General features: G+C 37.8%; 3 protein-coding genes across 7 annotated transcripts in view; 2 read left to right on the top strand and 1 right to left on the bottom strand.

The window, feature by feature from the left end:
* The first annotated feature begins 1,185 nt into the window (after positions 1-1,185).
* wdr76 (WD repeat domain 76) lies at positions 1,186-8,973 on the top strand. 4 transcript variants are annotated; one of them, XM_058780685.1, is made up of 15 exons: positions 1,186-1,763; positions 3,670-3,798; positions 3,883-3,951; positions 4,061-4,153; positions 4,265-4,317; positions 4,511-4,622; positions 4,728-4,829; positions 4,947-4,987; positions 5,156-5,309; positions 5,458-5,613; positions 6,476-6,588; positions 7,100-7,198; positions 7,354-7,506; positions 7,842-7,895; positions 8,518-8,973. In XM_058780685.1, exons 2-15 carry the CDS (start codon positions 3,697-3,699, stop codon positions 8,783-8,785), a joined length of 1,569 nt encoding a protein of 522 aa, XP_058636668.1. In that variant the 5' UTR covers positions 1,186-1,763; positions 3,670-3,696; the 3' UTR covers positions 8,786-8,973. The 4 variants fall into 4 exon arrangements, with proteins under 4 accessions (XP_058636668.1, XP_058636667.1, XP_058636665.1 ...); XM_058780684.1 differs by lacking the exon at positions 1,186-1,763 and adding an exon at positions 1,809-2,371; XM_058780682.1 differs by lacking the exon at positions 1,186-1,763 and adding an exon at positions 2,400-3,087.
* A 136-nt stretch (positions 8,974-9,109) lies between these two features.
* znf710b (zinc finger protein 710b) lies at positions 9,110-21,769 on the bottom strand. Of its 2 annotated transcripts, none has more exons than XM_058780681.1 (5): positions 21,596-21,769; positions 11,510-13,045; positions 10,655-10,846; positions 10,398-10,569; positions 9,110-10,293 (listed from the first exon to the last, which is right to left on the bottom strand). In XM_058780681.1, the coding sequence occupies exons 2-5, from the start codon at positions 13,001-13,003 to the stop codon at positions 10,118-10,120; spliced, it is 2,034 nt and encodes a 677-aa protein (XP_058636664.1). In that variant the 5' UTR covers positions 13,004-13,045; positions 21,596-21,769; the 3' UTR covers positions 9,110-10,117. The 2 variants fall into 2 exon arrangements, with proteins under 2 accessions (XP_058636664.1, XP_058636663.1); XM_058780680.1 differs by lacking the exon at positions 21,596-21,769 and adding an exon at positions 14,491-17,815.
* sema4bb (sema domain, immunoglobulin domain (Ig), transmembrane domain (TM) and short cytoplasmic domain, (semaphorin) 4Bb) overlaps positions 17,932-27,122 on the top strand; it is a 23,157-nt gene continuing 13,966 nt past the window's right edge. Inside the window, exon 1 of the mRNA XM_058780678.1 lies at positions 17,932-20,781. The gene's annotated coding sequence lies outside the window, so the exon portion shown is untranslated. The remainder of the gene's footprint in view (positions 20,782-27,122) is intronic.

Raw genomic sequence — 27,122 nt, 5'->3', positions numbered from 1 at the left:
CCACCTACAAAAATGTTAATGAGTAGGACAGTGTTTAAAATAAACCAACCAGAAATTACAAAAATGTACATTAAGATCAGCTATAGCATATATTTCCATCATCACAGTTACAAATATTAAAGTGTTAAAATGTACAGTATATTCATATTCCTTGCTTTATTTTCAAGCGATTATATTCTGCCTTATACAGCAGTTTGTTTGAGGAAAAGGTGCACAAGTCACTGGGGTGGTAGGTCTACCTTTTCGAAAGGTACACTTTTTTTTTTTACCTTTTAGGTACTAATGTGTATCTCTAAGGTACCAATATGAAGCCTTTAGCTACAAATGAGTACCTTTTGAAAAGGTACCACCCCAGTGACAACATTTGTAACTTTTTTTTTTCTTTCTGAGAGTGTATGAAAAGGCAGTCGGACCAACTGACTTTGTTAAAAAAATAATAATAAATAAATAATAATAATAATAATATCCCTGAGCTACAAATTCTTGACTTGCAAAGAAAAAAAAGAAGAGAAAAAAAATTCATTTATGTCAAGCTGAATGTATCACTTTTTGTCTTTCCTGGGTCTTAATTCAAGTTTTAATAGTATTTACATTTATTTTTAGTTTATTTTTAAGAAATATGATTATGAACTTTATATTTTCAGGCAAAGATAAGCTAAAAGCAACAAATTTTTGGCCATCACTACTTCTGCTGTTGACAGATAAAAGTTTTGCAATCAGTGTTGAGGCAACTACTGTTAAAATAGTCACAGTTTAAAGCAGTTAAGCTACAGTGAAGCTACTCATAAGATCATAAGATGTAGTTCACTGTTTTACTTATGAAACAAATTAGAACACAAACATTTATAATAAATATACCATTAAAACTAAAAGCCACATATGATAACATTTTTGAGGTTAACACAAAATTGTGTTTTTGTGATATAAGATTATTTTCTGTCTTATCCCTTCAAAGGCAATTGTAATACACAGGGCAGACCTTAATATGCATTAGCGCATGTGATCCAGTGGGCCTAATAAGGTTAACTTTCCTGCGTTATGTATTTGAACTTCTCAGCCACAAGAGGGAGACACTATCCTGGAGTGCTTCATCTTGACCGAAGCAGTGTGACTGGGAATGTGTCGTCACAACGGCAATGCATTCTGGGAATTTAGGTCACGGGAGCTATAGCGGAGGCTGTGAGTGGTAGTGAATGTAGACGTTTTATATTATTTAATGTTTATATTATTCTACTTAAGATCGCGTTGCAATGGTTAAGGCTTACTGTATCATCAATTGCCATATCCCTTTGCACGGCCGGTGTGAAAAGCCTGCTTTCTCCGCGTTATAATGCCGAAAAAGCCGAGGTTTTACCTGCAGACATTGACAATAAAGGCTATGGCAATTGATCATTCCAACGCGATCTAATGAATCATATAAACATTAAATATGTCTACATTCACTACGGAACTCGGTATGGTAAACATCTAAAATAAAATGTGGCTTTATAATTCATCTCTGTAGATTTAATATATTAAAGATATGATTTGCATTAAACTGTAAGCCCTCACACCACAAATAGAAGGAAATCATGTATGGAAATGTTATTTGCGGCAGCTCGTTAATAGCCGGCCACCTTTTGTACGGATTCAGTTTCGTTCATTCATTTATTTGATCGCTAGCACCGTTGTTCGGCATCGCAAGTCTTCAACTTGGTTCGGTCAAGTCAATGTATTTATTTGCATAGCATCCACAATACACATCGTTTCAAAGCAGCTTCAAGGTCTGTTACCTCTATAATGGCTTAACTCTTAACACTGAGCAGTTTTACCGGGCAATATAACGATATAACAATGATCCACTGTTTGAGATCTAGCTGTAGTGTATTCTCCCCTTACAAAATTAGCCATGGTTTTGCTACTCTAACCATAGTTTATCCATGGTATTTAATAAGATTGTGGTTATACAAATGGTAATACATACACCAAAAACACGGTCGCTACACGTTTACTATAGTAAAACCATGGTTAATTGTCGTAAGTGTTTTAGCAGTTAGCATATATTAGTAACGTTATCACTGTAGTGAAGGAGACTGAATAGTAATAAATATTTGCAGCCTGTCAGACAAACAACAGAGCGAATTTTTTTTTTTTTTTTTTTTTTTAAGAGATTTACATATTAGTCCGTTTTATTCTAAGCGTATGTAAGATGTTTTTCAAAAAATATTAATGTAAAACGGTCGGCTTTTTCTTTGGTGATTTGCATTGTTTACGCTGTGTGCTCTGTGGGCGTGACCTAAAACATGGCGGAATCTGACGCGGCGTGACATGGTTCCCATGCTCTATTATGCTATTTCTAATTCTGAATTCAACACGAACACCTTTGGGTTCGGTGAGAAGTTTACTTTTTAGACCGATATTATATTTACCTTTCATTTTATGTATGTATTTCTTTATTTACAATTTATTAAAATGAACATTGGTTATAGTATTAATTTATGGCATTATAGTATTTATGATTTTAAAATCATTCAGATATTCAGCATCTGAGTTGGCTAATTTGCAGGACCCCTTTTTTTTCTCAGAAATTAAGCCGTTTTACAAGCTTTTTAAATGTCTGTCACCATGATACAGAAGGCATACGGGTTAATAAAACGTTAGAAGTGATTCAGTTCAGAGAATGTAAAGCAAGAATAAAATAATATATACATAATTAACAATTGATTCGTCTAAAAAAGCTTTAAATTGCAAATTAATTACATTTAAAGCTTAAACGACGTGTTCGTTTAGTGTATGTCAGGTGCACTGGTTATTGACCTAAACTAAAGGAAAGGGTTACATTATTACCCAAACATGAAACGTCAAGAGTGCGCATTAAAACACCTCCCAACTAATGAATATCAAACAAGGTCTTCAGAGATTAGCAAATCAACTTCCACTTTTTTAGTGTCATAACAAAAGGGGCGGGAACAGTTACAAAACGCATCAGTAACGCGGGAGTTTTCATAACAGCTTGTTTTCAAAGGAAGTGTGTTGAATAACCCCACTTGCATAGACATGGATGAAAATAAAACTGATTTAAGTTTAAAGACGATGCAACTTTTACAGGTGAGCTCGAGGTTCGCTCCCTTCCTGAACGTTTCTCACTTCCACAGTATATAGAAATACAACACGTGCTTATAACTAGTCAGTATGTATCTTGACATGATCTGCACAAACATATATGTATGGACAGTTTACTTATCGCCCTGTACGGTAGTTTGCATGCGTTTAAATTTACGTTTGATTAACACGTATGGCGTTACATTTTATGCTTGTTTAACTTGTTTAGGTCCGCTATGATACAGACTTAATTTCGACAACTGCGTGTTGTTTATCTTAACGACGAGATGATGAGAATATTGAAACTGGTTTACCTGCTCCTTGGATTTAATATTGGGGCACAGAACGACAGCGAAGAACTTTATTTTTGAAAGAAAAGAAAAATTAATCACTGTAACCGTAGAAGAAAACCCGATTCGGTCAGTGATGTTGTATTTGAATGTTTTATCTTTGCAGTATTAAATATTCAAAGACACCCCTTGCAGTTCAAAGCAGTGATTAGCGCCCCTGTAGGACACAGCGCTTAAACCCTGCCGGTCGCTAACGTGTAAAATTATTTTTTTGGATCTAAAAACTTGTCATTTTTAGGAGAGGACACCGCCTCAGGATCCAGGAATGGACGGGCCAGAGCGTCGGACGTCCCGGCGAATCAGAGAGAAACAAAACCAAGAAAAGAACCAAATTTTATCCCCAAAATGTCTGACATATACGTCTGAGGTGAAACGACGTCTCTCTTATGGAACATTTTAGTTATAACTCTATTTATTAGCGTGTTTATTTACTATTACATATTACCTTTAGAAAAATGACAGTGAGGAAGAAGATGATATTGAAGAGGCAGAAGTAAAGGATGATAAGGAATCTCTTCCCGTAAGTACAAACACTGCATCATCACCTCAAAATGTTAACTTTCCACCTGAATCCACCTGACAGAATCAACTTTTTTTTGTTTTTTTTTGTTTTTTGTCATCTTAAACAGGGTTACCGTGAGGGTTTGTCTGAATATGAGCTGGAGCGACTGGAGAATATCAGACAGAACCAGGCCTTCCTCCATTCCCTGAATTTACCTCAGGTAAAACTTTGCAGTGAGGCAGGAGATTAATTACATTTGTTTTTGGCTTTTAGCTGTTTTTCCACATTAAACTTGCTTGATTTTATGACCGTAATTGGTACTTGTTTGCAGATATCTGAAGCTCTGAGACCCAAGCCGAAACCTACTCAGAAAGGCCTGAAAAGGTATCTTTAATTAGGAACTATTCAAAATGGCACAAATGAAAATGTATGCAATAAATAAATAAGTAATATGTATTTAAATATAATTGCATAAATACAGTAGCAGATATATTGCTGATATTTTTTTAAGTGCTCTTAATGGTCAAAGGTCAAACACCCCACCATCTTACTAACTAAAGAAAGTCAATTATTGTAGGGAAAAGACAGAAACAGAGATGCTCCCTGTTCGCAAGTCACTGCGGTTACAGAATAAGGGTCCTCAGAGAGCCATTACTGTAGACACAACCTCTTACGCAGCCAGAGAGCCTGTAAGTCACTGTCATGCATCTATAGTGTTTAATGTTAAACTTAAACATAATTTTGATTAAACGCTATGAAATGATTTAATCTGAAATTAAACTGTCTGTCTTCAGGAAGAAAAACCAAAAAAAGCCCCAGGACCAATACCACTCGATCCAATCAACCTGGATGAACATGTCAGGATGCCAGAAGATTTGGTAAAACTCTGGAATGAGGTGAATGTTTACATGTGACAATGTTCACAAAAACATGTAGAATCCTGTATTTATCAGAATTTGGTCATATTCCAAAAAACCTGTGCATAACCCGAATCTGTATGATGTCTTCTATAGGTCCCATTAAAACAAGAAACAGGAACATCAGATTTGAAATCGTGAGTAACGTGTCATAAAGAGAGTGTTTACCTTTACATGTCATTTTGGTGTCTCCTGTATCAATTTCAGATAAGGTTTCATCTTGGACTAATTAGTTGTCATTTTCCTCACCTGCATAATGAGAATGTCATATATTGCATTTAATGTGTCAACAAATTTGTTGTCAGGTACCAACAAATGCTGCAGAAATTGTCTATCAATGACAGCTGTGTGGTGAAAGTTGTGCAAGATCGGATCTGTTCAGCAGCTTTTCACCCCACCTCTTCCAACTTGCTCATGGCAGCAGGAGACAAGTCGGGCCACCTGGGGCTCTGGAAGCCGGTGAGATAACTGTGGTCTGGTGTGATTAAAAAAAGAGAGATGTTTGTGAAAGTTGAAAAGTGGCAATGTGATAAAGTGACTAATGACTATTCCAGATTTTCTCCGCTTTGCTTGTAATAATGTATAATGTTAACTGTGTTTCCCTCAGGATGCTAGTTGGGGCAATGATGGTGTAATCTACTTTGAACCCCATTCTCGTGCAATTACCAGCATGGCCTTCTCATTTCACCCTTGCAACCTCATCACAGTGAGCTATGATGGCTCTGCACGCAGCATGGACCTGGAGAAAGCAGTGTTTGATGAGGTGAAACATTGGTCATGCATGTTTATAAGACAAGACATATTATGTACCCATTTCCTAATGTCATAATTGAAATTAAGCAGCATTTTACATGGTGAAGCTAGTCTTTCTATCCACATACTGTATATATGACACAGTGTGACTGAGTATTTGAAGGATTAAATACATGTTGCACGTCATGTTGCACATGTAGTCTGATTAATGTGAATTAAATTTGGATAAGGACATTTAAAGATCAGTTGGTTTTATCTAACTGAAACTTTTAATTTGCCTGTGAATATACACTACTGTTCAAAAGTTTGGGGTCAGTATTTTTATTATTGTATTATTTTATTTATTTTTTAAACTGATACATTAATTTAGCAAGAATGCTTTAAATTGACAAAAAGCAAAAAAATACAGTAAATGCATTTTACAAAAGATTTATATTACAAATTAATTATTTTTATTTTTGTACATTTCCTTTTCATCATAGAATCCTGAAAAAATTTATTACTGTTTCCACAAAAATATTAAACAGCAACATATTTATATTTTATAATAAGAAATGTTTCCTGAGCACTTGGTAAGCAAGAAAAATTACTTTAAAAACTTTTTTTTTTTTTTAAATGGTAATGTATAAATAACAAAAAATAAGGTATTGGCAACAATAATGAAAAATGGAGAAGTGGCAAAATATCTAGATTTTTGTAAATATCTGTAATAGAATCAGTATTTTTGTAAATATTGGAATCATTTAAAAAACAAATTTGTTTACTAGTAAATCCCTGTACCATTAAATATCAGGTAAATATTTCTTGGTGCCAGTTTACAGATGTACAACCTTCAACACATTTTACAAATAACACCTCTCTTTTGAACTCAGGTGTATCGCTCATCCTCTGGCCTGAAAAGTTTTGACTTTTTGTCAACTGACTGCTCCACTTTACTACTTGGTGAATGGAATGGGGATGTTGCCGTCGTTGACCGTAGAACTGAGTATGACCAAAATATCTATATATTTAAATATGTAAGGGATAATCAACGGCTAGCTGTGCATTAATTTGAATGCACAACGTGGAGGCGAAGTGCATTCAAATCGTTTAATGCACAGCTAGCCGTTGATTTATCCCGTTTATGCCATGGTCATTTGCCAGCATTCACATATTAAAGATGTTAATAATATTTGCGCTGCAATATTTGACCGAAACGATAAAAATAACGGTTATTTTCATCTGTATTACTATTCAACTGTAACTGTATGTTACTATGGTTACCAATGTTTATAGGAAGCGCATTAATATAGAACGTGATTAAACTGACCGAACTACCTGTGCAGTTCAACTAATTTAATCAACACCTGCCAGCCAATCAGAATCCAGTATTCAGACAGACCATGGCATAACTATATCTAATATGTTTATATATGAATATTGAGTTTATTTGCAAAAACGGACAACTTATTTTTATTTTTCAAAAATCATGTTTTTATTTTGACTTGTGATTGCAGGAAAGCATATGAATCTCTGTATACCATGGCTCTAAATCCTCTGCGCTGTGTTCATGTCCATCCTGTGCAACAGCACTACTTTGTAGCGGCAGAGAGCAGGTATTATATAACACTTCTTAACTAGAATAATGCTGGTTGAAAAAGTTAATTTTTACCAAATAATTATCAATATGATGTTCCACAAGTTGCTGAGTGAATGATTACATACCCTGCAGACTGAAGCATATTGTTTATTTTCTTTTTCTTTTTTTTAGATTTGTAAATGTATATGACTTGCGCCATCTGAAAAGAAACAACAATCTAGCAGTTGGTGAACTCATCGGTCACAGCCGCGGAGTCGCCAGTGCCTTTTTCTCCCCACTCACAGGCAACAGAGTTCTGACCACTTGTATGGACAACATGATCAGGTGCTCAGAGATCTCAAGTGTCACTGGTAGAAGTGCTTGTATTGAATCTAGAATGTCCCTCCGTTCTCTCTTGCTAATGTACCAGGAGAGGGTGCCAGAGCATCATGGCTATGACCGTATTTTAAGCCACAATAGTTTGTGTTGGCTTTGTTTTTTAGCTACTAAAAAGTTATAAAGTTGTCTTCCATTGTCTTACAAGAATTGTCAATGCAATCCATTTTCCAAACCGCTTATTCTCTGTAGGGTTGCGGGGATTCTGGAGCCTAAAGAATTGGAAATGCATTATAATTTGTATTACAAATGTTTTTATTAGCCTTTTTGTGGTTTTGTTTCAGGGTGTTTGACACTTCCCTAATGAATGGCAGATCTCCTGTACTAAATTCAATTAAGTAAGTATGGGTGTTCATATCTGTAAAAAATTAACTTAAGTTTCCATTGATCAAAGAATCTTGAAAAAAAGTATACCGTTCCACAAAAATATTACGCAGCACAACTGTTTTCAGCATTGATGATAAGAAATGTATCTTGAGCAGCAAATCAGCATATTGGAATCATTTTTGAAGGATTGTGGGATGCTGAAGACTTAAGTAATGGCTGCTGAAATGTCAGCTTTGCCCTTATAAGAGTAACTTCAGTTTTAAAATATATTTAAAAAAAAAAAAATTAAGTTGCAGTACTATTTCACAATATTACTGTTTTAATTGAATTATTGACTTGGTGAGCATAAAAGAAGAAGAAATCTTGCCTATTCCAAACTTTTGAACAGTGGTGTATCTTTACAATCATCATGATACAGACCTGTTTATAAATCAAAAGAATTACTTAATGTGAAAATAGCTGCAAAAATGGTCAAAAAACATATGTAAAACGATGCCCTACAAGGCAGAAGAAAACAGATGCCATGATGTTGAATTTATGCAAACACACACATCTGGCCTTTTCCAAAAGTTTTTAAGCCATTTTTGTTCAATAACTACTATTGTAACAGCATGCTAAATATTTCCTATGTAGGCACAACATGCAGACGGGTCGGTGGTTGTCCAAGCTAAGTGCAGTGTGGGACTCCAAGCAGCAGGACTGTTTTGTGATTGGCAGCGTAGACAGGCCTCGCCGAATGCAGGTATATCACGAGAGCGGTCGCCGCCTTCACACTTTTCAAAACATGGACCACCTGACCACAGTGTGCTCCATCACGGCATTCCACCCAAGCAGGAACACTCTGCTTGGAGGCAACTCAAGTGGGAGGCTGCACATATTTACTGACAGTTTCATCAACTAGAAAATATAAAATTCTTTATCTGTTTGTTTATTTGATGTGTTGGTTTTCTGCTTCCCTCTTTTTTCCCTTTTTTGTACACGCAACAGCATTTGCCTGTATGGTTGTTTTATATAAAATATGCTGTTTGTTTTTGTTCCTGTAACATTAAATATATAATATTAAAGAAAAAAATAAACTCTTGAATCTTATCTTAGTCACATTTTTTCTTTCAAATAATGCCATTTGACAATACAATAACTGGACCTAGATTGTGATTTGTATCCGTTTTTATAACATGCTCATCCTCAAATTCACTTAAACCAAGTTTATAGTCTAATCTAAAAGTCAGTTGAGAACATTGTCCATTTAATTATTCATTTCAATACAAATACTTACAAAAAATAACTTCAAAAAACAAGTTTATTTAAGAATCTACAGAGTTGCCTTGAGAAACAACCTACTATGAATGTGACACAGGCTTTATCTCTTTTAGTTATACCAGAACTCAAACAGTCAGTGATGAAATAGGCTCATTATAAGTAATTAATTGGCTTTTCAAAGTGCAAAATAAATAGCAAATCAATACAACGGAATAGTAATTCTCCACTCAGAGGTTGTTAAACCCAACTTTAGATGAAGCTTAGTTCTGGCAACAGTAGTGGTGCTCAGGAATGGGCAGCATATGGTCCTGTACCAGACGAAGAGCAGTAGCTTTGGTACACTGGGCCCAGGCACGCACTCACTCTTTATTTATTTTTATTTTTTTACCCACAGAAGCCTATCTCATGCAGATATCCAACCATTTACATGTGCCTTACATGTGGTGGGTTTTTTTTAAGTCTCTAAGAGATACTGTAAATGAAGGCAGTATAATTGAAAATAAGTTAAAAGACTGCTCTGAGGTACCAAACTGATGAAGGCAACAAGGCTGCATGCACCTGCTATTCCCAACCAAAATTATATTTGGAGGATGGCGTGTATTACTTAACACAAGACTGCATGTGTAAGCACCTGCATTTTATGATGCTAATGTATTGGGTATTAACATAATCATGTGATCCACAACATACTAAAAATATAGCATCAATGTTTGTTTGAGCTGGAAGGAGTCAAAGGACTTTGCAAAACTATAGGTCCGTTTCATTAGAGACAGATCTGGAGTGTCCTACCCCATGAGATCAACCCCAGGAGGTCAAGATGGCCTCCAACTACCTGCTCATTAACAACTGCAAAAAGGTGAGCAGTGGTTCTCATGGAGGAACATCTCAATCAACTCATGGTTGATAAGTGCCAGCACAGGCCATTTGTTACTTAATATTTATGCAGCTTAACTTAAATTCAAACAGTTTTTTTTTATGCTGTGCTGTAGTTTCCCACATCCTTCCCAAAGTTATAATAGTCAAGTTCCTGGATGGCCACCTCAGAGAGCTTAGTTAGGTTTGGCGCATCATTTTCCATATTCTCTGGTGCTGTAAAACTGAAGTTCTCATCCTCATAGTCCTCATGGGGCTCCATGTCTGGTGGGCCATCTGTATCAAAAATTTAAACATTTTTTTTAATAAAAGATAGACAATTAAGATGTTTTACTGCCACATTTGAGGATGTCAATTAGCTACTGTTAGGTTCTTCTCACCTTGCCCATCTGGAGAGACATCCATTCCATGTTTGACCTTCATGTGCCTACTAAGATTTCCCTTCAGGTTAAATTTACTCGAACAGTATGCACACTTGAAGGGTTTACTGCCTGCATGGAGGTGCATATGGCCCAGAAGGTTGTACATTCGGTTAAATGACTTTCCGCACACCTGTTGAAAACAAATCAAAAGAGATTTACCACCCTGATGGTGAAAGTGTCGCATAGAGATGAGTGATAAGTGTTTGAAGTTTTACCTTGCACTTGAAGGGTTTCACAGGCAGGTGTACGATCATGTGAGTTTTAAGGGTCTGTTTCTGGACAAAAGATTTGAAGCACACATGACACTGGAATGGCCGGACACTGGCGTGGATTAACATGTGCCTCTTCAGGTTTGCAGACAATGTAAACTCTCGGGCACATACGTCACACTTAAACCCCTTTGTTCCCTGGTAAAAAACAAGCACAAACAACAAGTGAAGAAATAGTACATTTTAAATTAATTAGAATTTTTAATCTGCAGTAGATAATTATTGTAAGCCATTAAAAGCATGTCTATGAAATTGTATGTTATTGGCTGAAATGCTATACTACAGTGTTTAATACTAATGCAGGCTACATAGATCATCTGCTACAATGGATGTTGTTTACAGAAAAATGGCTGAATATACAACATTATATTGTACAGTATTTAAGATGAATATTCCTTTTAAAATAATAATAATAAAAGGAGAAGGACTTCTGGAATCTGCTGGTTAGATGAAAAATGTTAGACAACAGAGTTCAAAGAGTTTAAACCAATGAATTCGAATCGTTGGTTGAGTTTGAAATTAAGTAAACTCAAACCCAATGCAATAAACTGTACGGGGCCCCAGAAAACCTAGCGAAAATACTGTTTTAAGTTACTGTTTGATGATAATCTAAACTGTAAACAGACAAAAATATGCAGTATTATCAATACCAATAATTAAAACAATTGCTGATAATGTACTGAAATAAAATATTTGAATTTAACTCTAAGACTGTCACTATTTATGTTGGATGTGACCTCATCATAGCAAACAACAGCAAACATACACAGTTGTTCAAAAGCACACTATAACTCTCTGTACCTTGGTAGCACGGGCCTGAGGCTTGTTTGTCTTGTGTGTGAGGGAGTGTTGGCGTAGCTGATGAAGCTGAAGAAACTGCAGGCCACACTGACTGCAGGAGAAAGAGCGCTGCGTTTGGTGCTTCAGCAGGTGATTCTGCAGCTGGCTGCGGTAGGCGAAGGACTTGTTGCATTGGCTACACTGGAAGGTGGATGGTCCTTGGTGGCTCACCTGATGACGCTTCAGGTGGGCATAGGTGGGAAACTCCATGCCGCACTGCGAGCAAACGTGGCAGCGACCTCGTTCGTGCTTTACCTCGTGAGCACGGAGTTCACTGGGGTATGCGAAGCCACGGCGACAAAAACGGCAACTGTAGGGCTTAACGTCAGTGTGCTGCAGCATGTGCCGCTTCAGGTGGCTGGTCTGGGTGAAGCCCTTCTTGCACACGGTGCACTTGTGTGGCCGCGTGCCCTGATGCGTCAGCAGGTGCGTCTGTAGGTGGCTGGGCTGCTTGAAGAGTTTGCCGCAGTGTGGACACGCGTGTGGCTTGATGCCATTGTGGCCCAGGATGTGCGTGACCAGATTGTACTTGGAAGTGTACGACTTCTCGCACATGCGGCACTTCCAGCGCTTCAGGCCCTCGCCGACGTCCACGCAGTACGACTCGTTGATCTGGATGTTGATATCCAGTCGGTCGATACGGCGGCCGCGGGGTGCCTCTCCTTCTACTGGCTCTGTCCAGAACATCCCCTCGCTGTTCTCATCGAAGTCTCCGACACCTTCCATCTCGCCACCTTCATAGGCGACCTCGCTCGGCTGAAAGTAGCTGCTAATTTCCTCACCACCGGGTCCTGCTTTCACCATGCCATTTCTCCCATTGTCCCTGTCCTCGGTTACCTCATCTACTCCTTTTTCATGTGTGTGGACCCTGTTGCGTGAAGGTACCTCGTGAGGTGCGTGGCTGTGACCATGGGAATGAGGGTGTAAATGTGGATCGGGTGCGGGATGCGTACTCTTGGGGTCTCGGACACAGGTGGAGCAGCAGTTGTTGGGTTGAACTTTGGGCAGGACCCTGTAGCTGGAGGGGTCGACCATTTGCATGCCTTCTCTGGGCACCATGTTGTTCATCATGTGAGTGCAGGAGGGCAAACCTGGAGTCACAGCCTCTCCTTTAACGTGCAATGCCATGTCTTGGTGCCCTATAGGGGGTTTGCTGTTCTCGGGTTGCCCCTGCCACCTTCTCTCAGCACAGCTGGAATGCATGTGCCCATCCTCGCCTAAATTTTCCCCAAGATAGTCACCGTTGGCGCCTATAAGCTGGTCGGCGTACTCGTAGTCCATTCTCTCACCTGGTGGAGCGGGGGATTCTTTGGGGTCTCCGGTGTAAAAGCCGTTGGGGGCGATGGTGGCACCAAAGACCTCGTTCTGGGAGATGAGTCCCAACACAGCAGCTTGGGCCAGTGACAGGACCACCACAGGGTCTGTCTGTGTCCCTGCATCCATCTGCTGGTGCATGGCCTCAGAATAACATCTGACCAGCCGCTGTGTCTTCTCCTCCTGTAAAGCACAAGCACATGCAGATTAGTTTAGTAGGCCTACAAGTTCAGTTTGTCTGTTTGTTCGAAACAGTCAGACCAGCATCTGAAAATGAGCATTTGGCAAACTTGGAAAAGTCCTGAGTGGCCTAACTCGTTACCTAATATAATCAACCAGCCAAAAAAAATCTGCTTTTAATAGGTGATTTACTTGACTTCGGAAGCTACCATAAACATCAGCATGTACATAAAAACTGTAAACTTCAATCTTAGTGCTTCTGTGATTATCTGAAAGTCAGTAAAAAGAAAAGATATTGTGACTATTTGAGCTACGTTGAACCAAACTGTATTAGTGGCACCAAACTGAACTGACTGTTTTCAAACAAGTTTCCACCCCTCCCCTCATCTGACATAGTTTGTAAAGGTAGCCCCATCCCAGTCTCCCACAACTGGCTAAACTGATGTCTGCCTGTACAAACTAATGACTGCAATGCTATCTGGTGCCACTAGTGGTGCAAAAAATACACTTCCAGGGGCTTAAAGGGATAGTTCACCCAAAATGTTTAATTCTTTATTTATTTACTCACTCACTCTCATATCATTCCAAACCTGTACTACTTTGAGGAACAGTTGTGGGAGACTGGGAGGGGCTACTTTGACTTTCAATGTATGGACCAAAAAAAAGAGCCCTAAAATATTTTTTATTATTTCCCACAAAAAAAGTAAGTCAGGTCTAAATGGCATGAGGGTCAGTAAATGATGACAGGATTTTCATTTTTTGGTGAACTGTTAGTTTAAAACAAGGTAACCTAGTCAGCGCTGTTCGGTTTTTATACTTGCTACCTCTCCATCTCACTCATTCAATACAAAACCACATTTCCTCAGACAGGTGACTCTTTTTAAAGTGGATTCCACACCTTAAGAAAATTCTAACTCTGCTTGAGCGTCATGCAAATAATGTAACAAAAGTAATTATGTAATGATAATTGTGCTAGTAGGCGTTTTCAAGAACAACTGTATGTCTAAGATCTTTAAAAAGACGGAGATACAGACTGAGGAAAAGAGAAGGAATAGACACAGACAGCAGGGAGAATGAGTGAGTTAACAGAAAGAGAGGAAGAAAGAGAGAGGGAGGGGCAGAGAGTGGCTGGATGAGTGAGTGAAAGCAAAAGAGAGAGAGAATAAGAAAGAAATAGAGATTGAAAAAATGAAAGGGAATATGAAGGATTAGAGTGTAAGAGAGACAACGAAGACAGAAAGCATCTGATGAATTTTAAAACTGAGCAAATAATAAAATAATCACTGCAAATATAAACAAGAAGCAATCAAAAATATTTTAAAAATATTCTAAACCATTTGATCCGGCCACTCAACTGGGCTATCCAGTTTGATGAACACACACACACATAAACAAACAATCTGCTAAACAAACTGAGCTCTCAGAGAGCAGTTGTGAAGGGAACTCACCACATTTTTCTTGGTCTGTGGCTTCAGGTGTTTGAGAGATCTCATCCTGAGACAGAGTCACAGGTTCGAATTCACCCGCTGCCCTCCCCTTCATACATTATATGTTGTCTGTACCAGAACAGACACTCTCTCCTCTGTGTTTCTTGTACTCTCTCTCTCTGTTCTCTGTGTATGTGTGCTCTCTTTTTCTTCTCTCACTCTATTTCTCTCTCTGCTTTCCCCTCCCCCACTCCCCTCTCTCTCTGTTTCTGTCTTTCTCTCTCTCTCTCTCTCTCTCTCTCTCTCTCTGGCGCAAGCAAGTGTACACACATACACAGTGCTCTTTTCCCTCGCTCCCTCCCCCTCTTCTTCATTCTTTTTTTCTTTCGTTCGTTCTTTCTCTCTCTCTCTCTCTCTGTCCCTTCCTGATACTCTCTCCAACTGTCTCACTCAGACATTCTCTCTTGCATACACTTGTGAAACATGTTTGAAAACACAAACATTCATGCTGTGAAAAGATTATGAGCTCAGCCATAAACATATACGGATACATGTACATCACAGCAAGCACACAAAGAATAGACACACTTGACAGAGTGTAAAAACAGAAAGCTGCAACAAAGTATATATAAAGGGGAATACACAATTCTATAAAACAGTCCTGATTAAAAGGAGTACATAACGGAAATGCATAAGCAGATGAAAAAAAGGAAGTGACAGGTTTGATATGTAAAGCTTAAAATCAACGCTTCACCACCACAGTCTAGGCAGGTTGACAGAACAGAGGATGAGCGAGCATGCATGCATCTGAGAGCGTCTGTGCCAGACGAGGACCTTTTGGCCTGCGCGCTGAGAAACGGGTGTTCAGCACGTCTTTCTGTTTTAATGCTCAGCAGACTCTATGTGATGTGCATTTATGGTCTTACATACGAGTATCCATTAAAACTGTGTCAAGCTGGTATGATGCATCTGAGCTTTATAAGCCTTCACATTCATATGCCTTACTTTCCAAGTGAGTGTGCACAAATTCAGTCTAAATGATTCTCACACACAAACAAAACAGTAAAATATATAAAGCATGTAATGTAATAAAGTCATGAAATTGGATGTGCATCACAATACAGAAGAAAAGATCTGTTGCTACTTTTGTTACATCACAACTTTAACAAACAAACTTGGTATGGACAAAAAGCACTAATAACAAGATGTATATTTAAATAAGCAAAAAGGTATGAGAGGCTATGCTATATAGTCACAGCCAATCAGTTTGCATTAATTAGTTTGTATAATTCTAAATAGCTGTATATACATAATTATGAATGTGGACAATGCACTCACATTCATGGAAACAAGCAGAACAGTGTGAATTGTTTGTAAAGCTATTCTTACAAAGTCACAATTTATGTAAGAACGCTTTTATGAACCATTCATCCACACACAAATTCATTCTGTTTGTGTTTCATGAATGGGTCCCATTGTTGATAAGTGATTAAAATTAATTTATAACTGTGGGACATAATTACATCTTACTGCATAATTTGCAATTATTGAGTGAGTACTGATTTTTAATGGATTTAAGATTAGTAGATACACCTCCGTATAAAATGGCTGAGAAAGAGAAGGATTCTGAAAGAAGAGAAAATGGAGGGATAAGGGAGGAGAAGAGAAGCCTTTACCAGAGAGAGGAGAGAGAGAGAGGGAGGGAGGGAAGTATTGTGAGAGAGCAAATGGTGAGAGAGCAATAGAGGGAGAGGGGAGGAGATAAAGAGAACAGGAAAGGGAGGGGAAAGAGAGAGAGAGAGAAAGATACAGAAAGAGAGAAATGGGAAAAGAGAGAATTATAGCAGTAGGCAAGGATGGAGGAAAAAAACTCAGAAAACAGAATATGAAAAGTTAAGTCAGTTTGAATGTGTGTTGTGGGGCTATTAAAGGGAACAAGTGAAAAAGAAAGAAAAAAGAGAATTCAACCCATTGGGGGAAGGGAAGGAAGAGAGAAAACGGGAGAAAGAGAAGGATTGAAAGGGTCTCCCCTGAGAAAGATCTGCACATCTCAGTAAGATGTTCTGGTAATACAAAAATAAAATACAAAGGAATCTGAGGCAAAGTTATGAATAAAAACTAATAATAATATTCTGAAATATGCAATGAAGTTTAGTAATACTCAGCAAAGAAAATCACAAGATGCAAATCAGATCAGCGGGCAATGCTTTGATTATTGAACTGGTATGCAGCACCCCTGAATGTGTTGATGAATAAGGCGGCATAACCCATATGTAATGCTGCGTATGCATATGCCCTACAACGTCAAAACAGCAACTATGGCAACATTGACAAAACTGTATACATTTAACTCCATTCAGACTTCTCTGAATCTGACTATAGTTGTGCCAGACAGATAGTTTTCTGCACTTGTATATCCTCACACACCATATTATTTCAAGCAGTAGTCTGTGATATTTAATACAGGACTTCCTGGCAACATACAGTACCACTTCATTACAACTTCAAAAAAATTTCCATTACTTGCATGACATTTATCACATCAAAGAGGTGCAGGCTGATACACTAAGAACAAACTAAATGTTTCTATTTTAAATGGAAACTTAGTTGCCTGACACGGAAATAAGTTACAATTTAGAATCTTTACATTTTTGAAGCCAAACAACCATACAGTTTAACTTCTCATCTATCTACTAAACTCTTCTTTACTTTTACATAACACATAAAACCTTGTATCAACACTTCAGTATGACTAAGTTCAAGTTTTAAAAATCATTCATGTGCTATTTTTAGTCTGCAATTGTCTTTGTTGTCTCAAACGTACAACTAATATAGATGCTGGCCACATACAAACAGAAGCTATTTTTGATATGCCACAGTGAGAGATGCTTACTGCATTTATAGGGTTTTCAGAGTACAGCAGCAAAGGTACAGCAGGTAGCTGGAGTAATACCTAGATAAAGAACGTTGTGGCATGATTCACTGGACTATGTTTCCAATACCACCTAGGTCAGTCAAGCCTAATGCTGCGCTATAGACACATCACATGATAAGGTTTCCAGCAAGAAAGTCACATCACAAAAGTTATTGCATGTGCCAAGGTCTTTAAAGAGTCTCAGTGATTACAGCACAGTCTAAACTGCATCTATACTTTTCACAGATGTATCACAGACATCTTTTAAGCCTCAACACTGCGTGATATTACATAAAGTACATGCACTCATTATTATCTACAAATCATGCCCGTTATCTTTATAAGAAAAACATGCACTGTGATAGTCAAAATCTCAACAACAGCAATGACAATAGAGCAGGGGTGACGATCATCGGTCCTGGAGAGCCGCAGCCCTGCAGAGTTTTGCTTCAACCCTAATCAAACACACCTGAACAAGCTAATCCAGGCAGGCAGGTGAGTTTTTATTAGGGTTGGAGCTGAACTCTGCAGGGCTGCGGCTCTCTAGGACCGGAGTTTGCCACCCCTACAATACAGCATTACATCAAGCAAGCAGAAACATATGCAAGAATTTAACTACCCTCTGTCCCATGCATCTCAAGTAGAGCTACTTTTATAAATAATGACTGTTAGATTTGTGAAGGTTATAATGGTAATAAGGACCGCCAATATCATTCATATCTACAGATACCCGAGTGAAAATAAACTGATTATGTCAGTTTATTGATTCTGATTATGATAGGTGTTGCTTGCTTTACAGCATTAAAAAATAGTAGCTAAATGCTTTATAAAATATAATTGATAACCCACATCTCTCGTCAACTTTGTCTTTATAAGAACTAAGATTTAAAAACCTTGTGTAATACAAGATGTTATGCCATGTGACAAACCTAGGCTGCTCTTCCCAAAAGCATCATAAGCTTAAGTGCATAGGCCCATTGAAACCAATGGAGCTACGATCAACTTAGGCTTACATGCTTTTGGGAAACGCAGTCTTGTTCATTACTACATTGTGAAAAACACAACTAGTGGTGGGTTTTTCAATGACTAGATAGAGCAGCCAGTGGTTGATATATACATAATTATTACTATTTACATTAAACATTTAAATTGCGACAAATGAGAGTACACCAAATAGCATAAATAAAATCAACATATATTCACAATATTTACTCAAATTTCATTAAAACATACAAATGTGTATTATCATCAATATACAAAGCTGTTTGACAGACTTTGAAACCGCCGTTCTCACCATACTAACTATAACGACAAAAGGTAACTTAATTTTCCAATGGACAATAACGTTCGGATAAGCACGCACGCTTAATGCTCAGGTGGATTCAGACTGGCTGTCAGTGTTTTTTATCGTGTAAACATCATTCTAATGTGATCCCAAAAATATCATCCCTGCATTATTATCATCTTAACTGTAATAGATACAATTATCGTACACTATGCGAACAACAGCCCTTTAACCTGATGATACACTGGGCAACTTTTTGAGCAATGTTTCTGGAAAACTTTGGGAAATGTTGCCTTCAGTTGGCAACCAGGTGAGAGACAGGACCCACGATTATCTATCTAATATATCCAGACAGAAATTTGTTACCCATTCTCAGTGGAAAAAGTTGCCCTGTGTATCATCAGCCTTAAGGTCACGGACGAACGGCAAATTCGGAATCACTTTCAGAATGATTTTTCCATTTGACGAAAAAAAAAAAAACCTTAACAGCCAATCGGAATCCTCTCTCTCTCTCTCTCTCTCTATAAAAATAAAGTAAATATAAGTAAAAATAAGCTGAAAATAAGTGCAACTGGTAAGCTAAATTTGGCTGTGAATGAACTGAAAGAGAAAGCAAGAAGGGCCTTTTATGCCATCAAAAAATCTATCCAAATTGAAGTACCAATTTGAATCTGGCTCAAAATATTCCAATCAGTCATAGAACCTATTGCATTATATGGCAGTGAAGTGTGGGGTCCTCTCCTAAATCACGAATTTGAAAAATGGGACAAAAATCCGACTGAAGCCCTGCATGCTGAGTTCTGTAAAAGTATCCTCAGAGTACAGAGGAACATACCGAACAATGCATGCAGGGCAGCATTAGGCCAATACCCTCTACTAATGCACATTGAGAAACGAGCCATCAAATTTTGGAAACACTCAAAAATGAGCGACCCCAACTCTTACCATTTTAAAGCCCTTAAAAACCATGAAGTGAACCCTGAAAAAAGTCCCCTGATTCAGATGGTCCTGAAGCTGCAAAAACAGACTAACATGATTAACAACATCCAGCATCAGGACACTGAAATATTCATCCACAAAATTCGGCCCAACCAAATTATAAAAGCACAAAAAGAAAATTATCTAACCTATTGGAAAGAAACAACAGAAAAACAAAGTAAACTTGAATGTTATTTGGCCCTAAATAGAGATTACACAACTGCAGAATATCTGAGTACAGTGAAAGACTGTAAACTAAGAAGACAAATGACGAGATACAGACTGAGCAACCAGACTCTCACTATAGAGACGGGCAGATATCGACAGCACTGGCTGCCCAAAGAGAGCCGCATCTGCCCATACTGTACCCATGGGGAAGTGGAGACAGAGCAACACTTCCTCACCAGCTGCCCTAACTATGAAGAAATTAGAAAGAAATTTTATCCCAAATTTGAACTTTGCCCTGACTTCAAAATGTTAAACAAGAAAACACAACTTCAATATTTATTAAGTGAAAAACAATATTGTATCTTACTAGCAGCAAGATACATTGACACCTGTCACAAAAAGAGGGAGGAGTCAACAAATCAGTGATGCGCCCACAAACACCACACTAAATTTTAAATTGTTCATAGAATTCTACGATTCGTAGAATTGATTTGTTCTATTTTGTTTTATTATATATAAATGCATGTATTTTTTTTTTCTTTAAATACATATTTGTTCTATATTTATTGTGAACACTATGCTTTGGCAATACATTGTACCAATTGTCATGCCAATAAAGCACATATTGAATTGAATTTAATTGAAATTGAGAGAGAGAGTTTAAAGAGGCAGGTGATGTAGAACGTTATCGGCCAGTGGTGTGGACACTAATAGTTATCTTTTAAATAAACAACGTTATGCAGCGTGCGGTAATATAATTATTGTTATCTCATTACAGTGTTACCATTCTTTGTATGAGTGGGCTTTAAATAGCCTAGGTGTAGTTATTGGCCTTTGCCGATCATTTCAAAACCACCATATCGGTCCACCACTAAACAAAACTATCCACTTAATATTCATATAAATCAACAAATGTTTGGACAACGTCGTCTTCAAAGTCAGATTTAACCATCATGCATCATGCAAGGTGAGTGTGAACACTTGATGCCTAAACTGTCACCCGGATGGTAAAAGTTCAAACTGTGATGCTGATACTCTTTCAGCGCTCAAAACAGCGGATCTGAAGATAATGTGTGACAACGATGCACCTGCCCTGCGGAAGGTCCGAGATTTCGACAGACATACGCAGTGATTATAAAGAAAACCATAACCTCTCACTCTCAATCTTTCATCTTAAATACAGCAACGAGTACCCTACACTACAACAAATCCCAATTCACTAGCCAGCTAGCTACAACTTAAAACTTAGCCACATTCTTCAGCATCAACAGCGACATTCCATCGAAATGTAAAGAGTTGAAAAAAAAGAAACTTAAGAGAGGGAAACTTGAATCCAGAATGCATGAGGATGGGCCTGTCTTAAGTTTTGCTCCGGTCATACAGTGAGCTAGGCTAACTGACGGCGAGTGTGGCCTGCTCTATTCGTTTATGCGGCTCTTTTTCACTCCCTCCATTCCCCTCCCGACGCCATCTGTTTGTGCCATGAGAGAATGTGGAAGTAAAAAGAAAAGGCGACATTTTGGCTCTATAAAATGACCCACATACTGAATCGCTCTCTCGGAAATACGAGCGCAAATCGTAATGTAGATGTCAGATGAAAAGCGGAAATGTAAATATCAGCATCCAGTTCAGAGTGCACATTATTTTTGAGGGCAGTTAGACAGAAATCGGTGAGTTTCGCTGGGATAGACAGTGGGACAGCCGGGTTTTTTCGGGGGCTATAAGATCAGTTTCGTTTTCTGTTTCTATGGCAATAATGAACGAACCGTTGTCGAACTTACCACGCTCCAAAAATCGGCTGTATACGTAGAAAACACTTTGGAAGATTTGAATGTCGCTGTCTAGTTTGAATTGTTGCTGGTCTGGTTCTCTGTTGTTCGGCAGGAAGGAAGGAAGGAAGGAAGGAAGAAGGGAATGAGAGAAAGAGTGACGTGAACGAATAAACAGCCTGGGCTCCTCCTCGCTGTCACAAGTAAATGATGGAGCTCGTGGCCACAAAATATCTGCCTGTTCCCTCATTTGATTGCAAATATTGGCAACACAGAGAACTATATTTGTTGAAGAAAATCGACAGAATGTGAGAAATATGGTCTAATGTAGTGATATGCCTTTCAAAGCACAACATCTATAAATATTAATGTTAAAGCAGTATGTTTATTCCGTGTCTGTGTTCAACGTGCACTTTTTTGTTTTGGGTAATTTATGAAAATTAGAGGACTTATTCAAATAATGGACGTTAGAGGACGCTATTGTTTCACTAGCCTTATTCACTCATATCTCTAGCGTAAGCTTGGTAGTTTCTTGCACTACCAGAAGAGGTCGCTCTGTCATTATCTACTGAATTACTTCTTGAGGTCAGTCAATGACAAAATCTCAGTGGTTTACGTTAAATTACCATGGTTTATTAAATGTAAATTTAAAAAGCACGCTGCGGCTCTCCCATGTTGTTCCACTGAAGCAGGGTTGAGTCTGGTGATCATTACCTGGATGGGCGACCTCCTGGAGAATACAGTTATTGTTGCTAAAAGGGAGATTGGCATGTGGTGGTTCTATTGTGTAATCCTGGCATGGCATCCTGGTCGATTTGCATATTGTCCTTTATCAGTAATGACCTCCTAATTGTTCCCATATTCACAGGTGGTGGTAAAGGACCCATGTGAAAAATGCTGGATCAGTGTAGCAAGTGTAATATGCTGTAAAACAGGGTTCCAGAGTTGGCCATTATTGGCCAAATTACATGCTTCGACAGGGATTTAGGTGTGACAGTAAAACAGTACAAAGTATGGGTTTAGAGGAAGAATAAAAAGTGCATTAATGATTGTGGATCATGTGCTTGTGGAAAAGGTCACAAGTAACTGAGGTAAAGGTTTCTCATCTGTATATCAAACATTTAGCTTATCATACAAGATTTTTTTCTTTAATCGTTTTGTATAGTTTCAAACAATTAAGCATGCATTTTTATATCATATATTTATATTCAATACAAGATTATTTGTGTAGTGTTTCGAATCATTTCATATTATAATTTGTTCAAAAATTAATAGGGTAATGTGTTTAATTGACATGTTTTTTTTTTTCTTCTGCCTGCTGGATTCACGTTAAGTTATTGCTCAGGGTTAGTGCTGATCTGAGCTGAGATGGAGATCTGTTTCTTTGCATTGCATCATGTCCCCTCAACATCTGTGACCAGTGGGATCTCCAAGCTGGAAGACTGTGTGTGTGTGTGTGTGCTTGACCTTGTGTAAATTTTATTAGGTTTGAAGTGTTCCGATCCCATCAGCATGCATCTGGAAGGAGTAATCGTCATGATTCAAGATGTCTCCTGAATGCAGGAATTATAATATACAGCTCGCTTATATGTATCTGTATACATGTGCACAAACACATACATACATCAACAGGTGGTTACTGTGCGATAAGCCAGAACATTATTTCAGCTCTTGACATCTGAATGTGTGAAAGAAGCCTTTCTCCTTCTATGGGTGTGTATCCACACCCACAGTGGGGTGTGTATAGATCCAGTGGGAGAGATTAGCTTGATAGTTTCTGGCTGCAATTCAGTGCTGAGTGAATCATAAAAAGAACATGTACACACACACACAACACATGGAGTACATGTACTCTCCCACATTTGGCGACACTCCACCCCCTGCGTACAAAGTGAATGGAGTGGCATTCAGCACTAGGTTGACAGGTCTGTATTAACCCAGTTCCCATCATGCAGAGTTGGCCTAGTGTTTTAGGACAAGACCCTCATTAGTATCAGGCCTGGGCATACTGAGTGGAACTAATGATGAGAAGTGAGGTCTAAAACGGCACTTCATGTCCTGACTGGTCTTTTATTAGGGTCAGTGCTACTTTCATTTTGGAGATCCGGAGAGATTTTTTTAATTCTGTCAAGATGAGCAGTTATACAGTTTAGACTTGTTTAAAACTAACCTGTTACTGACAGAGAAATTGGAGACAGTTTGTTGAGCCGCTAAAGAAAGGTCAGGGCATTGACTTTAAACATCCTGCTCTGTCGTTCTCCTCTTCTCACAGCCTCCCACCCCCTTTCCCTTTTTCTTTCACGGTTTCACTCACTTGATTCCTGTTTTGTTGCTCTGAGAGATGAGGTAACGGTCCCCAGAGCACTGTCCATTCTCATTCAATTCTCATTCAAATATGTCTTGCAAATAAGCCTGAACAACCCAAAAAGTATCCTCTTAACAGAAAATAAGCAGATACTTGGATTTTGAGTTGCATTCCTAGTAATGACGACATTACAGCATTGTTGTTTCTCTGAAATACCAATTTATTTTTTGTGTACAGGGCTCAAACTAACACAACTGTGTTATGACAGCTCATTATTTCTGAGAGTTGGCTGCCTAAGAACGGTCAGGTCATCATTTGTTAGTCTGCTTTCCTTGTTTTATTGTTTCAAGAATGCAACTGACCCACATAGATTCAATGAAGGACATTACTGTCAACTTTCATTTTGATAAAAAACTTTACTTAAAACCAACTGGTATGAAACTGTTAGTATATTTTATTCAAGTCACATGTCCATTCCTGATATATCCATTACATTCTATTGTAAACATTTAAAGGGACAGTTAATCCAAAAATGAAAATTCTGTCATTATTTACTGACCCTAATTTCACCTTAATGTTGTTCCAAATCTATTGAAGCTTGTTTCTGCCATAGGATAAAAACAAAAAAAAGTTAGTTGCAACTTTTCTCACAACTCGCAATTTTAAGATGAATACTCAGAATTGTAAGATATGAACTTGCAATTGCAGACACAAAGTCAGAATTCTGATATAAAAGTCAAAATGATTAATTATTAATCTAATTGATATAAAGATTATAAGTCACAATTATATTTTTTTATTGGCAGAAACAGGCTTCCATGCAAACCTGTAAGATTTACTTTTTTTTTTCAGTGAAATACAGAGAAAGATATTGACTAAAAATATAAACTATTTCAGTTATATTTGTCCAAACATTTTTTTTTTTTTCAGAAACATTTTTTCACAGAAATAACACAAATAGTACTTTTCTAAGTGATTCCTGTAAGACTTGTGGTAAGCTCTAAACAGATTGTGACTGGTCTGTGAGCTGGTTGGAGGCACTGTTTCTTTAGTTATATGGAGTGCTGGTCACTCTGACTAACGTCAGTTCTTAATCACCAGTCAAGTCTCCGAGCCTGGGAATGCAACCCCTGTGTTTACACAAGATATCCCTCTCCCTTGCCACAACTCATCAGACTGTTCACGCCATGCACTGAGGGGCAGAACTGCCCAGCAGCAACACTCTGAACTGGCTCGATTCCTAGAAGCATTAACAGTTTGGTGACTCTTGGATGTTTTGATTTCATTTGAATTTGAAGAGGAGGATATGACGGCTTGCTGAGTCAAACACATGTGACTCGATGTGTATATGCAAGAGAGAGGGAAAAAAGAATAAGAAAAGGAGGATTTGGATTCAGCATTGTCAGCCAGTCCATTAGGGGTACCAGAAATATCTTGAGAGAGAATCTGTCTTTCTCTTTAGTATCTCCAGTACCCCAAAAGAGTGCTTAAGTTGCATGTCTAGACTATTTTGGTTGTCTGCTCTTTCTGCTGAATGCATTTGTTCTCTCAGTCTATCAATGTTTCATACACCAAACCACATTTGATGGACCATCATAAGTCATCCATCTAGCATTTGTATGTCTTCCAAAGAAGCAAATGTTTCAGAGATTTATGTGAAATTACATAGTACTCACTACTGCACTAGAGTCATTCCGAAACCGCATGATATTTATGAATTTAGGTGCACACTGCACACAGCTGTGACAGACGACTCACCATGATAAAATATAACCTTCAGGTAACAAAAGAAGAAGAAAAACATTGTGTAAGACCAGCGGTTTACATTTAGGTAGCAAACCTAAAATTGTAGACGAAGTTGTTATGGTCCACTGAGTGAAAGCGCATTGTGCACATGACTCAGGGCTCTCATTTCTCATTTGTTCAATTGTGGAGTAGACCGAACAGTTACTGGTTTCCTAGGAGACAAGCTAGGAGATGGTAAGGACAGACGCTCAGCTTACGCCTGTACAAATAAGAAGACAGTACAGCATGACACAGAAGCATAAGAACCTTTCTCTCTGGTTCTTCCTCGTTATAGATGAAACACTTTTTGTATTTACATAAGTTCTTCACAGCATGGATTCTGTTATTTCTGCACAAACAGGGTGCAGTTGATGAATGAATACCAGGTGAACAAAGCAACATTCTAACTTTGAATCTCAATCAGGACACAATAACAGAGTGAATGAATCAAAAGAATATCATTACCAGTCAAAAGATGACGGAAAACACTGTACCACCCGAGGTTGGAAAATATCCTTTTGATAACCAACTCCTAACTAAGAGCACAACTGCTCATTAGAAGTATTAAACTGCATTTGATGCCAGTCTACCGTAACTTTACCAGAGATTTCATGGATGCCTGAGCTCAGCTCTGGCCCTTGCTGCTGATCTACCTCTAATCCCCTGTAATTTCCTTTGAGTGCTACACTGTGAATTATTCTCCTCAATTTGAATGACTATCTTAACTTAGGGAGTCCCATAAAACCTTTTTAGATAAAAGCAACAACAGCAAACAAACAAGGATTTACATATGTTGATATAGCCTATTTACATTTAAGGTACTTAAAAACACTTTTTCAAGATAACAATAGTGACCAATGTACAATTTTTGAGTTAAAGGTTTTATATATACACACACATATATATATATATATATATACACACATATACATATACATACACATACATATATATATATATATATATATATATATATATACATACACACACACACATATATATATATATATTGAGAGAGAGGAGATTAAACCTTTAACTCAGTATATATAATATAATAATATAATATAATAAATAAATTATATATATATATATATATATACACACACACACACACACACACACACACACACACAGTATAAAGATTGTTCTGTCTCATTTAAACTGTAAATTTAAACATTTCATGTCATCAGCATTTAATAACCTGTCAACCAAAAAAACATTTTTGTATAATTAACTGATTAATTACAGTATGTTACATTAAATTACAGTAAAAGGAAATGTGTGTTTATTGTTCTTGGATTATAATTTCTTGTCCCCCAAAATTGCTTGACAGAAAAAAAAAAAGAAAAAAACCTTTTGGGTCTTATTTACCAACTGAGCGATTCTGGCTTTAGTTTCCACATTGGTCACAATTGTGACAATGAATAAAACATAGTGTTTCTCCGCCAG

This window comes from Onychostoma macrolepis, chromosome 07 (assembly GCF_012432095.1).
Source record: "Onychostoma macrolepis isolate SWU-2019 chromosome 07, ASM1243209v1, whole genome shotgun sequence".
Classification (NCBI taxonomy): domain Eukaryota; kingdom Metazoa; phylum Chordata; class Actinopteri; order Cypriniformes; family Cyprinidae; genus Onychostoma; species Onychostoma macrolepis.
The sequence above is the reverse complement of the archived record's forward strand: the minus strand, read 5'-3'. Positions and strand labels throughout refer to the sequence as shown.